General features: G+C 37.7%; 1 gene segment (V, D, J or C); it reads left to right on the top strand.

The window, feature by feature from the left end:
- The first annotated feature begins 15,798 nt into the window (after positions 1-15,798).
- Positions 15,799-16,295, top strand: LOC142855358 (immunoglobulin kappa variable 1D-33-like). The segment is given in 2 exon segments: positions 15,799-15,853; positions 15,973-16,295. Coding segments are annotated over 2 exon segments (378 nt in total).
- The last annotated feature ends 252 nt before the right edge of the window (positions 16,296-16,547 follow it).

The raw sequence follows: 16,547 nt of genomic DNA, 5'->3' as shown, positions 1-16,547 counted from the left end.
TATATTGTTAAGATGACATTTGTACTATGAAATACATTCAACTATGCTACTACATATCATGGGAGATAAAGATATGAAGGAAATGGCAGAAGCTAAGAGGAGGAAGAAGAGGAGATAAAGAGGAGGAACAGACAATAAAATAAAATTTACTTTGTTTTTTTTTGTTGTATCTTACACATCTTTCAAAACAACTTTGTTAGAAAATATATTTCCAAAATGTATCAAAATTTCTCTATGGTGTCAGAGGTTTTAGTACTGACATTAGCTCATCTCTAAGAAAAGACATGTTGTTCTCGGTTTACTCTGTGTACTCCATGTTGTGCCTAACCATAACAAAAACATCAAAGGATAAGTCTTTCCTTCTTTCAATGTTTCCATATATAAGTGAATATTCATTGTTTTAGTTCCTAAGCTATTTTCAAAGACTTGTGATAGCTGTCATAATAACTCTGATGCTATAACATAAAAATGGTGTTTTGAGAAAACAGAACTATATTTATTCTATATTATATATCTATATTTATTCTATATTATACATTTTTCTTTTTTCTCTTTTATTGAAAATATACTTTTCTCACGTGATATTTCCTGATTATCATTTCTCCTTCCTTTGCTTCTTCCAATTCCTTACCTCCTACTATTTAGTCAGGTTCCACTCCCTTTCTACCTCTGAGTAGGAAACTAACAGGCTCTGGGATGAAGCTTTCTTGATCATGATTTATGATTTTGATGTGTTCATGCATTATTTGAATAATCCCTTTGGGAACTGTGAAAAAGTTTCCACAAAAAAAAAAAAACAGTTTCTTTTTATCTCAGGTGAATTTTGTTCCCTATATTGTTCTTTTATGCAGTTTAATTTCTTGCAAAACAAATATTTACATTCAATTTCTATTACATTTTTATTCTTGTTGGGATTCAGAACAAAGCAAAGGAATCCAATCTGGTTAGTATACCCTTAAGCTGGATATGACCTTCAGCCATACTTTATAGCCCCCCCCCAAAAAAATCTGTAGTATTTATCAGTAAATTGTGTTAGAATTGTTTTTGTCCTGAGAAAGTTCTTGGGAATGGCTATTCTGTGAATATTTATTATGTACTTACTGACATTTATTTACAGGTTTTCCTGATCATGCTTTTTCATTAACTCAAAAACCTTCCATGAAGCATTGTTTTCTTTGTTTAACTCTTGTATAAGAGTTCAATGAAACTGAAGTAAGGTTGCCTACAACAATGGACTATAGTATGCCCTATTCTTTCAAGTCCTGGATCCCAAATCCAGCTCTTGAAGCTTAAATTAACCCATAATTCTTATCAAGTTTCAGCCACATGGTTGTATAGCTTTTCTCAGTGTAATATTTCCATCTTGCTTTCTCTGCATCTTGCTGGTGAGTGTATCTCTGTATTTTCTCTTCCCAGAATTTTCTTAGTCTGGTTGCCCTGCCTATACTTTCCACCTTGGTACTGAACAATTAGCATTTTATTAAACTCATATGAGTGACACATTTTTACAGTGCACAAGAGTACTGTGTAGTAATAAGGGCAGCGGCGGGGCTGCGTCCCCAACACCCCAGCCGCCTGCTCAGCTAGCTTTTGCCCCGAAACAACAACACACAAACTGTATTCATTTAAACACTGCTTTGGCCCATTCCTATCTAGCCTCTTCTAGGCTAATTCTCACATATTAATTTAGCCCATTTCTAATCATCTGTGTATCACAGCTAGGTGCGCTTACCGGGAAGATTCTAGCCTAGGTCCATCCTGGGTTGGAGCTTCATGGCGTGTGTCTGCCCAGAAGCCGGAAGCATGGTGTCTCTTTGAGGCGTCTGCTCCCGCGAGGAGAGCTATGGAGTCTGAGCTCACTTCCTCTTCCTCCCGGCATTCTGTTCTGTTTACTCCACCTACCTATGTCCTAACCAATAAAATGGGCCAAGGCAGCTCCTTTATTAGCCAATGACCTTCCTCCATCATTTCCCCTTTTTCTGTTTAAACAAAAAAAAAGGCTTTAACTTTAACATAGCAAAATTACATATAACAAAACAGTTATCAAGTAGAAGTTACAATAATCTTTATCATAACTAAGGAAAACTATAACTATAACTAACTATTCTTAACTCCATCAAAGACTCCAGAAAGATACAATACTACCTAAGCAAACAAGAAAAAAGCAACTTTTAAAACTCTAGAAATGACAGAGACATCTCGCTGCCTGGACAGTCACCCAAAGTTCCTCTGTACCATTGGGGCATCCATCTTCAGCCTTCAGGCCCATGGTATCCAGCAGACATTTCCATAAAGCAGGAAAATTCAAAGTCAGTTCAGTCACTATCTGTTGTGTCCTGCAGAATGTCTCGCAGACTCTTTCATGAATCAGGAACCCCGAAAGATCATCTCACCTTAGGCAAGTTCAGTAGTCCTCTCTCTGTGGGTTCTCTGTGTCCAGCTTATGCAATAGTCCAGGCAAGAGCAGTTTCTTGCTCAAATGGCTATCAAACTCCATAACGATCCTCTTCGATGCCCATCTTCTTCCTGAAGTAGATTGGTGCTGCCAGGAGCAGAGTGTCTCATTGTCATGAAAATTCCTAAGTTATTAAAACATTAAATGTCCTATTCTGTAATCTTTGAAAGACATGAAGAATGTCTATCTAAAATATATCTCTATATATCTAGAAAATCTAACTAACATGACTACAAGCTTTACTATTATCGATGATTATCCATTAACAAACTATATTTCTTAATTATACAGTACATATTTAAATGAACTACACAATCACAATACCTTAATCAAAATCAGAAACACTTATACATATAACAAAATTGACCGTAAATCTCTATCAATAAAGCAAAATCTATACTAATGCAAATTATTCATACCTATATCATATCCCCCTTTAAATGTAAAAGAACATTTATAAACCATATTTGGGAACATGGGCACAGTTTTTTCTCTCCAAACTGCTTCCTGCTGAATGGGGGCGTTGTTAATGATTTTAGGGTGTAACCAGTGTGCCAGGTTTATCTCAGTTGGCAGTTGAGTGAAGTAATTTTTTGGGGGGTATTCACAGGAACCTTTCAGGAGGTCATGGTCTATCATACCATATCGGGATAGATGCAATCCACAGGGTCTGGTCCTCTGTGAAAACAAAAGAAGACCCTCCCCAAAGCATCATATCCTTAGACCCAAATTCTGAAATCATACCCTCATGATATCTGTTCTGGTTCCATTTGGCAGCCCATATAATGAAATGTCTCTCTGTACTTAGCTCCTTCACAGTAAAAAATTTTAAAGAAAACACAATGTACATAATCCAGACTCTCTGTGAATTTTCCATTTTTACGTGGCTTATATTTACTCTATCACTTTACTTTATTCTGTCTCTTTAAAGACTTTACCTTTTTTTAACATTAACTTTATTTTCTATATTCTTTTTCTTCTCTCTCCCAAGCCTACATACATTCATCCAACAGTGTGACTCATTTAGTGGTCTGAATCTGTCCTATTGTGAATCTGCAATTTTTTACTATCCAGGAGCACTTTTGATTTGCGCCTTTAAATCACTAGGCGCTTAAGAATCTAAGCTGTGACATTCCTAGGTTAACTTTTTGCTTTTTGAGCATATATCTTTGACCTGGAATAACCCTGTAGACCAGGCTGTCTTTGAACTCTCAGAGATCCGTCTGTCTCTGCCTCCCAGGCATTGGGATTAAAAGGTGTTTGCTACTACACCTTGAACTCACAGAGATCTGTTTGTCTCTGCCTTTTAGGCACTGGGATTAAAGGCATGTACTACCACACCTTGAAGTCACAGAGGTCAATTTCCCTCTGCCTTCCAAGTGTTGAGATTAAAGGTGTGTACTACCACACACAACAACTCTCTTCCTTTTTTTTTTTACTTTTAAGAACTTCAACTTTTAGTCTGCATATATTTTTAACACACTTTAAACCATTCAGAAATTTTCTCTGTCTTTGAATCTCTCTTTACTGTATATTTCTCTTTTTCTGACCACATGAGTCTTTAATTTACCAAGCAATCTCAGTAGGACTAAAGCGTGGCTTTGGCAGCTGGATCCAGCCCATTCCTTAGCTTTCCAGCCTCATGGCTGAGGTACTGGCTGTAGCCATGTTAAGCTACAAGTCTAGTGTTTCAATGTCCTTGCTATCAAACAAGCTGCAACAGACAACACTCAAGTCCTCTCTCTGTTGCTGGCCCTCTTGCCTCCAACAGTCAGAGTTTGCCCTGGCAGAATGGCCCAAAAAGCCGGCATTTTTTAACGGCATAGTTTTTTTCCTGCTATGGCTGAAAACCGAAAAGCATGCGTTCAGCTTTTCGTCAACACTGTTTAAGTGTTTCGTGGCAGGACCTCTTAAAAGAGCTGCAAGCTTTGCAGCTAAAGCTGAGTCAGGAAGCCTCTCCTAAATGAGAGCACTTGCTTGCCTCTAACAAGCAGAGCAGACCCGAGAACACAGCGAGTCTAGCTGCCATCAAACAAATTGTAGCACTTTACTCCAAATGCTCTATTCAAAAGCTCTGTCTCCCACAGGAGCCAGACAGAGATCACAATGGTGGCACAGCCCCAGGAAGTTGCGCTTTAAAATGACACAGCGTTTTTTCTGCTACTGTTGCCGAATCAGGAAATCTCTCTACAGCACGCCACCAATAAACAGCAAAAATCTGTGTTAAACTCTCTCTCCCTTATTTTAAAGCCTTCTCAGGATTTTTAAGTGGATTTAGCCCATCCTGTCTGGGCGCCATTTGTAGTAATAAGGGCGGCGGCGGGGCTGTATCCCCAACACCCCAGCCGCCTGCTCAGCTAGCTTTTGCCCCGAAACAACAACACACAAACTGTATTCATTTAAACACTGCTTTGGCCCATTCCTATCTAGCCTCTTCTAGGCTAATTCTCACATATTAATTTAGCCCATTTCTAATCATCTGTGTATCACAGCTAGGTGCGCTTACCGAGAAGATTCTAGCCTAGGTCCATCCTGGGTTGGAGCTTCATGGCGTGTGTCTGCCCAGGAGCCGGGAGCATGGCGTCTCTTCTGAGGCGTCTGCTCCCGCGAGGAGAGCTGTGGAGTCTGAGTTCACTTCCTCTTCCTCCCGGCATTCTGTTCTGTTTACTCCACCTACCTATGTCCTAACCAATAAAATGGGCCAAGGCAGATCCTTTATTAGCCAATGACCTTCCTCCATTAGTAGTGACCTGAAATATTTCCCCTTTTCGTTTTAAAACAATAACTCTGAATATAATTTCTTTGTTTACCTTTATTTTCTATATCATTCTCCATAACAACTTGTAACCAAGTCTCTAAAGAAAGGCAAAGATCCACAGTCTATTTTTGGGAAACGTGACAGTAGCTTTCTTGGCTACTTCCTGCTCACTGGGGTAATTTTAATTTTATGGGGAATCACAGAAAATTTAGGAATGTGGTCAAGTCCTGACTGGAAGTTCCTGTGAGGCTGGATAATTTTAGTCAACAGTCTTGAGGCTTTTCTGAATGTAGATTTCAGAGGAAAATGCAACAAAGTTCCTCTGAAACACTGGATCATCTGGGCCCTCTGTTCCCATTGGAGATTTTTCAGAATGAATTCATAGCTTCTTCTTTCCTGTGGAAACTAAAGGAAAACCTCTTCTCCAAAGTATAGCATCTTTTGACTTAAATTTTGAAGTCAAAACATTTTCAAAATATATTGGCTGGGTCAATCAAGGAACATTTAAAGTCAAATGTCTTTTTTTTTTGAATTTTTTTGAGACAGGGTTTCTCCATAGCTTTTTGGTTCCTGTCCTGGAACTAGTTTTTGTAGAACAGGCTGGCCTCGAACTCCCAGAGATCTGCCTGCCTCTGCCTCCCGAGTGCTGGGATTAAAGGCGTGTGCCACCACCGCCCAGCTCAAATGTCTTTTAAAAGCTGTTGCTCCTTCCTCAGCAGTCAAACAACTCAAAGACAACATAATAACACACAGTATCCAAATTCTCTGCTTATTTTCCTTCTTTACATGACTTTTTTTAAAAAAAACCTCTATTTCTTTTATTTTTATTCTTAATTTTTTTAAATTTAAAACAGGGCTTCTCTATATATCTTTGGCTGTTTTGGATCTCACTCTGTAACCTATCTGGCCTCAAATTCACAAATTTATTTATCTCTTCATCAGTAATTCTGGAATTAAAGGCCTGTGCCACCACACTCAACTACTCTACCTCTCTTATTTTGAAGGAATTTATTTTTTTTTCTCTCCCAAGTCTATGTACATGTTCAAACATACCATTAACTGTTTAGAAGAGTTTTATTTTTGTATGAATCTGTCTTTAATGTGCAACTTTATCTTTTTTTTAACCACTTGAGTCTTTAATATGCCAAACAACATGGCTAGGACTAAAGCTGTAGCTTTGGGAACTCGCTCATTCCTTAGGTTTCTGAAAATCTAGCTTTTTGCTATAGAAACTGTTGGGAGACATGTTCAATGCCACAGCTCTGTGGAGTTTAAAAGCCTATGCCACTACCAAGAAGCCTGCTACTGCCCCCTCATAAACAGCATTTAAGTGTTTGGTGGCAGAGACTCTTAAAAGAGCTCTACTGATTTGGCTGCTAATGGTGAGTTACTGTAGACTAAAATTTCTGTCCCATCTGATCCAGCAGCCATTCAGTTCCAAAATATCACACAGAGGTTTATATTGGTTATAAACTATTTGTTCTATTATCTCAGGCTTATGTTTGACTGGCTCTTAATAGTTAAATAAACTCTTATTTTTTATCAATGTTTAGTCATATAGCTTTGGGTCTTTTCTCAGTGTAGCATTCTCATCCTGTTCCCTCTTCATCTGGCTGTTGACTGCATCTCTATCTTTCCTCTTCCCAGATATCTCCTAATCTTGTTGTTCCACCCATACTTCCTATACTTCCTGCCTGGCTTCTGGGCAATCATCATTTTGTTAACCTAATACTAGTGATAAATCTTTATAGTGTACAAGAGTATTGTCCTACCTTGGATTGCCTTTTAAATATTTCTCTTGCTGTCATCTCTGAATATCTCAAAATATATTTTAAGGACCAAATTATGCCTCCTCACTTACATGATAAATCCTTACTCTCCATGTGAGGATATTTGTAGTATCAGTTTAAGAAGGAATGAAATTTATGTTGGATTCTACAGTTGTCAGCTAACCTGATTTTATTATCCTCAGCAAAAGAGGAAAAAGTGGGCTCTGTGTCAGTCATTACTCACTGACTCCATGTATCAGAAAAAGAAAAAATCTGTGAGAGGCAGACTTGGAACTGGCCAAAAAGATGGACATTCTGAGACATCTGGTATAATAAAAATTGGCATTTCTTGATCTTGAACTTACAATCTCATAAATACTAAGATGAATTTCTTATTTTATTTAAACATCTGGAATCCTATGTTTCACTGTTCATACCAGTGTCCTGTCTTCACACTCTGTGGTCAGATCTTCACCAGGAGACCCCTCTGTGTCTATATTTTCTCTGACTTTGGGGAAAGTGTATCCAGGCTTCATCCTATGTACGTTCAGTAGGTACCAGTGTTTTCTTTCATGAAAAAGTGCTTTCATGCTATATTCTGATCATATCCATAAAAACTGAATGAATTAATTATGTTACTGTTTGTGGAGTTATACTCCATTTGGGACTGCAGTGAGCACAATCTCTGTTGGAATCTTTATGGCCCAGGACACAGGTTTACTGTTTATTGTAAAGCAAACAATAGTAGTAGTAGTAGTAGTAGTAGTAGTAGTAGTAGTAGTAGTAGTAGTAGTAGTAGTAGTGGGGCTCCATCCTTGTAGAAGTAAAAGACGGACCTAAAAATCTAAAGCATTGACTTATTCCCATTAGCTGACGAACATAATACCAGCTTTACAAGGTGGTGTGTCTGGAGAGCATTCATCTCTGATCACAAACATGTCTGTCTACCCAAACTATCACCACACTTGTCCCCACTGGGTTATTAATATTGCCTCTGTGTCTTGTCTTACTCATTGTCTACTAGAAATATCATTCTCCTCAGGAAAATGTGGTATAAAAGCTTTTAATTCACAGTCATCAGAAAAGTAGTTATCAAAGCTATTGAATGAATATACAGTGTTAGGGGAAAGTTTCTATCCTTTGCTTTATTACTCAGGAGATCCTTAAGGTTCTTCTTATGATAAAGGTTGTTTTTAGTATTCTTAGTTGCACATCAGAACTAGATGATAATTTTTTATGGTGGAAGCATATTTGTTGAAGCATACGGGCAAACCTAAAAATTTCACCCAAATGATTTTTTTAGAACATGGAAAGGCTACCAAAATTGTGAATGCTTCTCTCCTGTTATAAAAACAATAAATATATGCTTTACGGTGAAACGGTACTGTAGTAATATGAGCGTGGCGGGGCTGCGTCCCCAACACCCCAGCCGCCTGCCGGGCTAGCTTTATGCCCCGCAATAATTACACAGACACTGTTTTCATTTAAACACCGCTTGGCTCATTTCTACCCAGCCTCTTCTAGGCTAACTCTCGCACCTGGACTAGCCCATTTCTTATCATGTGTATAGCACCGGTCTTACCGGGAAGATTCTAGCCTAAGTCCATCCTGGGTCGGAGCTTCATGGCGTGTGTCTGCCCGGGAGCGGGGCATGGCGTCTCTCTCTGAAGCGTCTGCTCCCCAGCGGAGAGCTGTCGAGTCTGACCTCACTTCCTCTTCCTCCTGGCATTCTGTTTACTCCTCCCACCTATCTCCTAACCAATGAGAGCCAAGCAGTTTCTTTTAATTTAACCAATGACCTTCCTCCATCATTATTTGTAGTAATATGGACGGCAGCGGGGCTGCGTCCCCAACACCCCAGCCGCCTTCCCGGCTAGTTTATGCCCCACAATAATTACATGGACACTGTATTCTTTTAATCACTGCTTGGCCCTTAGCTCTAGCCCTTACTGGCTAATTCTGATATCCCAATCAACCCATCTCTAACAATCTGTGAGCATCGGTCTTACCGGGAAGATTCTAGTTCAGAGCTTCATCGTGTGTGTCTGCCCAGGAGCCTGGAGCATGGCGTCTCTCCTGAGGCGTCTGCTCCCGAGAGAAGAGCTGCGGAGTCTGCCCTCACTTCCTCTTCCTCCTGGCATTCTGTTTACTCCTCCCACCTATCTCCTAACCAATGAGAGCCAAGCAGTTTCTTTTAATTTAACCAATGACCTTCCTCCATCACGGTACTGTCTATTATATGTATAATACACTATTTTCCAATTATATCCTTAGATACGTATGACAGAGGATTTCAATCCTCTTTCAAAATATGGTATGAAAACATTTTATTGGCATATGAGCTCCACATAGATGTAATGTATATTATTTGAATATAAAACACTGTGTGTGAGAGATAACATGACAAAATCATCACCAGTGACCATATTAGGAGCGACTTTCCTATAATTTCTCAGAGTTTTCTCAAATCCATTAAATTTTTGCTATTATTTTTATTTTCAGTTTACTTTTATATTTTTCTGATAAAAAAATAAGAAACATTTTATTAGTATTTTTCTTTACATTTATAGTCATAGGAGTGTAATTCATTTCATTTTAAATAATGATAGTTCCTATCTCCTGCATTAAAATTTTGTAAAAATTAAGAAGGTAACAGATAGGCACAAATACCTCTCCAATCTCTTGTTCCCATTCTTACTCCTTAAACAGTTACAGAATTTGTTTCAGTTCTTATTCTGTAAGATCAGTTAGACAGCAGAATGCATCGTGGTTGTTCAACTCCCACAGCCTGACCTGAAAAAGTCTGTTTTCATCACCATTCCATCTGACCTACCTGTAACATAGCACATTGTGAAAAGAGCCAGGGCCTCAGGAACTCTGTTTCATCGGGACTTTTTTTCAGCATTATGCTATTTAAAATTCAAAAGCTAAAAGAGTTTTACTAATTTCTCACCTGACATTGAAGTTATTATACATGTTTTTCAAACATAAGAATCCAGAATAATTGTTACTTTCTAAAATAAGCATCTGCTATGATGTTTTCATAGTACTCCACAGGGAGATTCTTCATTGCTGGTCAGAGATAAAAGTTCATCAGTAATCTTACCATGACTGTTTGGCCTCCTGAGTTCACCATCTCACAATGAGGTACCATTTTAAACTCCTGCAGCTGCTAATACTATGGATTCCTTTTAAGGAGAGAAATACGATATAGAAATAAAATAGAGTGAAAGGCTAATCTTTATGGTAGCTACAGTCTAAGTCTTTACTGTTCACATTTGAAATGACATGTTCTGTCTTCTAGGATGCAAATGTGAGGCTGACATGTCTGAAAGTGAGATGTCAGATTAAACAGTATCTATGATACAGGGTGAAAATTGGCACAGATGAAATTGAATGGTCTTGTCTACAATTAGCTTGAGATCTTTTAGAATGATATGGTCACATGTTTTCTAAAAAAATGTTTGTAATTAAGATAAAAATTTTATTCAAACCATGTAAAGATTTCATTACTTTGAGTACACTTAGGGTTACTCCCTAAAGTCAATGGTGTTTGCTTGTAGAAAGAGCAAGTAGTATATTTCTATAATCTTCTTAGCTTGTTGCCTTGTAATAGGAAACTCTTTTTTCAAACCTTTGCTATTGTCATGATATTTTTATGAAATTAAGAGGCCTGCAACCCACTTCCAATTAATAATTGATCAAATTTTGCATTACCTTGTGCTAGAGGACCTGATAGATGCGTATTGGATCACATGTGCATTATGTATATAGGACAAATCCTATTCATGATTATATCTTCCACCTGGATGAATAATGAAGTCAATTCCATATCGTCTGATTTAAATTCAGCAGTTTCAATATACAAGACAACTATTTATGTATATTGTGAATCAGTAACTATATTGAAAGTTTCTTTATAATTCCTTAGTGTCATAAGGGCTTTGTTCCACCTTAATTAATTCTTCTGATTTGTAATCTGCCTTCCCTGATTTATGTATTAATATAAAATATGTGGGTTCCAGTTATTGGTGCATCATGTACAATTTGAGAAAGAACCCAAGAAGATCTCTTTATAAGGTTAAGCATATCTCATTTAAATTAATTTCTATTAATTTCTATCCAAAAATTAACACAAGCCCTTTGCCAGAGTTCATTGTCTTTCCATAACTTTTTTATTTTATCAGCAATAAAAGACACTATAGTCTCTGCTAGGTTTATTCCTGCTTATTGACAAGGTCTCAATTTACCTTTTATAATTAATTCAGTGACCTTTTTTACACCTTTTTAATTTTTACTTGGTTTATGTGGTAAAAAAGATCCATTCTATGATAATATCCTCCCTCTGCATTAGAATTCCTGTAGGAGAAATTTTGGAATGCAATATGACTAGAATACAATTAAGATTTGGATTCAACCTATCCATATGTGCTTCCTGTAATTTCTCCACAGCAGTCATCAATTCCTTTTTTGCTTCAGTGTTAATTCTCTGGAATTATTCAAGTCTTTATCACCATCTAAGGTTTTGTTTAAATAAATTTTTAGATCAGGTGTTATCCCTACAGCCAGTCATAGATTGGAGATGTCTCTCAATAATCTTAGAAAGTCATTAAGAGTCCACAACTGGTCTCTCCTAATTTGTTCTTATTTTCTGTAATCCTATTCTGTAACCTAGGTAATTAACAGAATCTTCTCAAGGGCAATTTATAATCCCCATTTAGGCAAAAATTTTCTTTTTTTCTTTTTTATTTCATTTTATTTTCGTGTTTCGAGACAGGGTTTCTCTGTAGCTTTGGAGCTTGTCCTGGAACTCCCTTTGTAGACCAGGCTGGCCTTGAATTCACAGAGATCCGCCTGTCTTTGCCTCCCGAGTGCTGGGATTAAAGGCGTGCGCCACCACCACCTGGCATTAGGCAAAACTTTCTTACTTCTTCAAACATCCTTTCTAAAGTATCTGTATTTGAATCAGATAACAATATGTCATCCATGTAATGGTAGATTATAGATTTAGGAAATTGCTTATATATTATTTCCAATGTCTGACTAAATATTGGCACAGGGTGGGGCAACTGAGCATTTCTAGTGGGAGGATGGTCCACTGATATCTCCTAGTAGGATCTTAATTATTATAAGTAGGTACTGTGAAGGCAAATATTTCTCTATCATTTTCTTGTAGAAGAATAGTGAAGAAACAATCCTTTAAAACAATAACTACAAAAGGCCATCTCTTTTGGTAACAGAGAAGGCAGAGGAATTCCAGATTGTAGAGGTCCCGCATGTTTAATAACCTTGTTGAAAGCTCTAAGGTCTATTACCATTCTCCATTTTCCAGATTTCTTTTTAACAACTAATACAGGAGAAATCCAAGGGTTTATAGATTCTTCCATATGTCGAGCATCTAGTTGTTTTTGTACCAACAGTTCTAAAGCCTATTTTTTTTTCTTCAGCTAAAGGCCATAGTTTAACCTATATTGATTTCTCAGTTAGCCATTTTAAGGGCAGGGCCTTCAGTCCCTCTGATGGTTTATCAATTGCAAATGGCTGGTGACCATTGTCTATAATATCTTTTAATATTTTTTACAGAAATGTAAGTTTGGGGGGGCTGATGGAATGTTAATCTCAGTATTCCATTGTTGCAATATGTCATGGACCCACAAATTCATTGCAAAATTAGCTATATATGGCCTTAGTCTTCCTCACCGTCCTTCTGGCCCTAGGTATTCAACTCATCTCATGCTTTGCTTTACCTGAGATAGGGTTCCAATTCTTAGGAACTGAACATTTACCTCTTGAAGAGCCCAATTTAGATGCCAAGATTCTGGAATAATGATAATTACATCCATACCTGTGTCTTGAAAGCCTTCAATAAAAATGCCATTTATACACACTCGTAGCTTTGGTTTTTGATAATTTATAGAAATCTTCCAGAATATATGTCTCCTATGTCCGAAGGAGTTTCTGACTCATCCTCCACATTTATTCCATCATTCAGGTCAGTATTGTTTTTTACAGTAGGCGCTGGATTTTTTAATTTCCCTGATGAGACATGTTTTCCACAGTAACTGGGAATGACTAGACCACATTCATCTTGAGACCTTGCAAGATGTCCCCCATGGTGTTTCCTGATGGTATCACATTACCTTGTTTATCTTTCAATGACGAACATTCATTGATCCAATATTGGCCTTTGCCACACCTCTTATATACACCTGAAGGCTGAGTCTTTCTACTCCTGCAATTCCCAGAGGAGACATTATTCTTAGGACTCCCTCATCTACAATCCCTTCTCAGATGTCCCATTCTACCATAATTAAATAATTTGGTATTTTGATGTCTTCTCTTACCATAGGAAATTGCGTCTCCTACCAAGCTTCAGTACCATAGTCAAGTGTCTCGACATTCATTGAATGCAAGACCCATTCCTCCATGGGTGCTGATCTGATCTTTAAAGGCCCAAGGATCCTTTTTTGCATTCTAAGTTGGCATTCTCATGAGCCAAGGATTCAATTAATATATGTCTAGATTTGGGGTCGGTTACCCATATTAATACAGCCCAAGTTAGGATTTGTAAAAAGTCACTAAATATTCTCTTTTACCGTGTTTAACCCTAAGACATGATTCAACTCTCTTTCCCACTTCTTGAATCCTGTCCCAATCCTTTAAAGCTGCTTTGCTACATAGGGACAAGTTGTTTTCATCATAAAGTTCTTGATCTTGAAGATCAGAGTAAAGTCCCTCACCTATAATTTGATCTAGAAAAATCTCAAGGCCACACTAGTTTGGAATTATGAATAATAAAGGGGAGACTTAGATATCACTGTCCCTTGAGTATCAATAGGAGAGGTGTGTGTTTGTGTGTGTTTTGTACTTCTGTAAATTAAGGAGCATTCCAAGCAGATTTTCCACAGTCTTTCTAAAAGTTGTTCAAAGAATGTGTCTCTGATATTGTCTTAGAAAGCAATTGCTTTTGTATACTCAGTGACATATCTCTAACCCCAAATTTCACACTGATGTCCCTTTTTGTGCACTGCTGAAAATAATAAGACATTTTACACTGTTTTCCTCAAAAAGATGGTCCTTATTAATGTGTGACTCTTCTCAGACAGCTGCATATGTCTGAAGATTCCTAATTTTCCATTACAGAGATCTAGCTACACAAGTCTGAGACCTTAGCTCAGTTGTAGACTTGGCTTTATTATCAATGTCTGCTTAGGTCAAATATTAAGATTGAGACATTCAACCTTGTTTCTGAAACTACTGATATTCTGGATGACTGATTCTCAATCTTAATATTTTAAGACTTAAGCCAAGTCTAGTCTGGATGAGGAAAACACAGAAAGAGGGACTAATCCTTAGTGCACAGTGTGGTTATGTTCTTCCTAGACTACTCATGGTAAAATCTCCTGCAGAATTCTATGTAGAGTGCATACTATGTTTTCTTAGCTGATAAAATGTTCAAATTTCCCCTTTTTCTTTCTATCTCTTTCCTAACCATATATCAACTTACTCTGACTTTTCTCATTGTTATATGAAGTTCCTTTCCATTTTTTTTTGTCACAAAACTCCTTTCTGACCTCTATGGCTTTTGCTATACTTCTTTTTCATTTTTCTTTTTCTGTCAGCTACTAAGATATACTGTATTATTTGAGTCTTCAACTCTTATTATACTTCTTTCCAGTTTGTTTAAAAATTATTTTGTACTAAGACTTTGAATACAGTCGAGGGGCATTTAGGTTGTTCCCAGATTGTGGCTATGACAAAAAATGCTGCTATGAACATAGTTGAGCACATGTCCTTGTGGCACAATTGAGCATCCTTTGAAAATATACTCAAAAGTGGTATTACTGGGTCTTGAAAAAGGTTGTTTCCTAATTTTATGAGAAATTGCCACACTGACATCCAAAGGGGCTGTACCAGTTTGCATTCCAACCAGCAATGCAGAAGTGTTCCCTTTTCCCTACAACCTCTCCAGCATAAGTTGTCATCATCAGCGTTTTTGATCTTGGCCATTCTTACAGGTGTAAGATGAAATCTCAGAGTTGTTTTGATTTGCATTTCTCCTATGACTAAAAATGTTCTGATAATTTATTTATATATATCCAGGAAAACATCCAGAATTCGTGGGAGATTAGCTGCTCTGGCCTATCTTGTATTAGTCGATGTGCCAAAAGTCTGATTTTCCTCTAAGTGAACTTTTAGGGAGAATCTCCTATTTACCATCTTGTGCTTATGCATAACACCTGTTCCATTCTTGCGATTCAGAGAACATCAAATAGACCAGAGAATCATCGTTTAGCTACTAATTAAAAAAATAGAGTCCCAAAGCCAAACAATAGGCAGAGCTCTGGTAGTCCTGCAAAGGAAGAAGAGGGAAGCTTAGAGGTTACAGAGGGTTCTCTGACACTATGAAAACATGGCTTGTAGAATCATCTGACAAGGATTTATGTGGACTCAGAGATCAGAGAGCCTATGTGTGTTTGACAGATTCTCTACATGCATGTTATGGCCGAGTAGTTTGATGTTCCTGTGAGATTCCTAACAGTGGGAGAGAAGGCTCTCTCTGACTCTTATGTTTGCCTGTGAAATACTTTCATGTATAATTTTAAAACTTAAAAAAATAAATTCTCTGTAAGCATTTGTGGGGTTTGATCTTGAGCACATGGAGATGCTGGGATTGTGCTTAGTTATGTATGCCTTGCAGCTGTGCCCAGCACTAACTGGTTCCAATGATTTGCATGCAGTCACTGTATAGCCTTGAAGACTTCCTCATATAGCAGTCAGACCCTGTGCAGTTGTCATTGAAGTTAGAACTCAACATGGACATGAGTGCTGCTGTTCAGCTCCTTGGGCTCTTGTTGCTCTGGTTTCCAGGTAAAATAGGACTAAAATGGGATTTTTATTGTTACACAGTGGTAATTGACAGAAATTTTGCAGAAGTTCTTTATTATGATTCTTAATTACATGAATATTTATTGTGTCTTTATTTCTAGGTGTCAGATGTGCCATCCAGTTACTCCAGTCTCCATCTTCCCTGTCTGTATCTCTGGGAGACACAGTCACTATCAGTTGTCAGGCCAGTCAGGGCGTTAGTAACTATTTAAACTGGTACCAGCAGAAACCAGGGGAAACTCCTAAGCTCCTGATCTACAGTGCATCCAACTTGGCAAATGGGGTGTCATCTAGGTTCAGTGGCAGTGGGTATGGGACAGATTTCACTCTCACCATCAGCAGTCTAGAGCCTGAAGACATTGGAACTTACTACTGTGAGCAGTATAAAAATTATCTTTCCACAGTGATACATGTCATAACATAAACCTACATGAAAGCAGAAGTGAGAGGCTGAACTGTCTTAATTGTTCCATGTCATCTCTCACTCACTGAAACTTTTCTCACAAGTCACAGTTCTTTTTTACTCACAGAGAGACATTTGTTTTTTGAAGACTCTAAACAATTTATTCTGTACCATATCTTCCTTCCTCTTCATTTCCAGAAATACAACTTACCAATGCCTTGTTTGACTTAACAGAATTGTTCCCCATGAGTAGTCCAAGCCAAAAAAACAAAA

This window comes from Microtus pennsylvanicus, chromosome 8 (genome assembly GCF_037038515.1).
Source record: "Microtus pennsylvanicus isolate mMicPen1 chromosome 8, mMicPen1.hap1, whole genome shotgun sequence".
Taxonomy (NCBI): Eukaryota; Metazoa; Chordata; class Mammalia; order Rodentia; family Cricetidae; genus Microtus; species Microtus pennsylvanicus.
The sequence above is the reverse complement of the archived record's forward strand: the minus strand, read 5'-3'. Positions and strand labels throughout refer to the sequence as shown.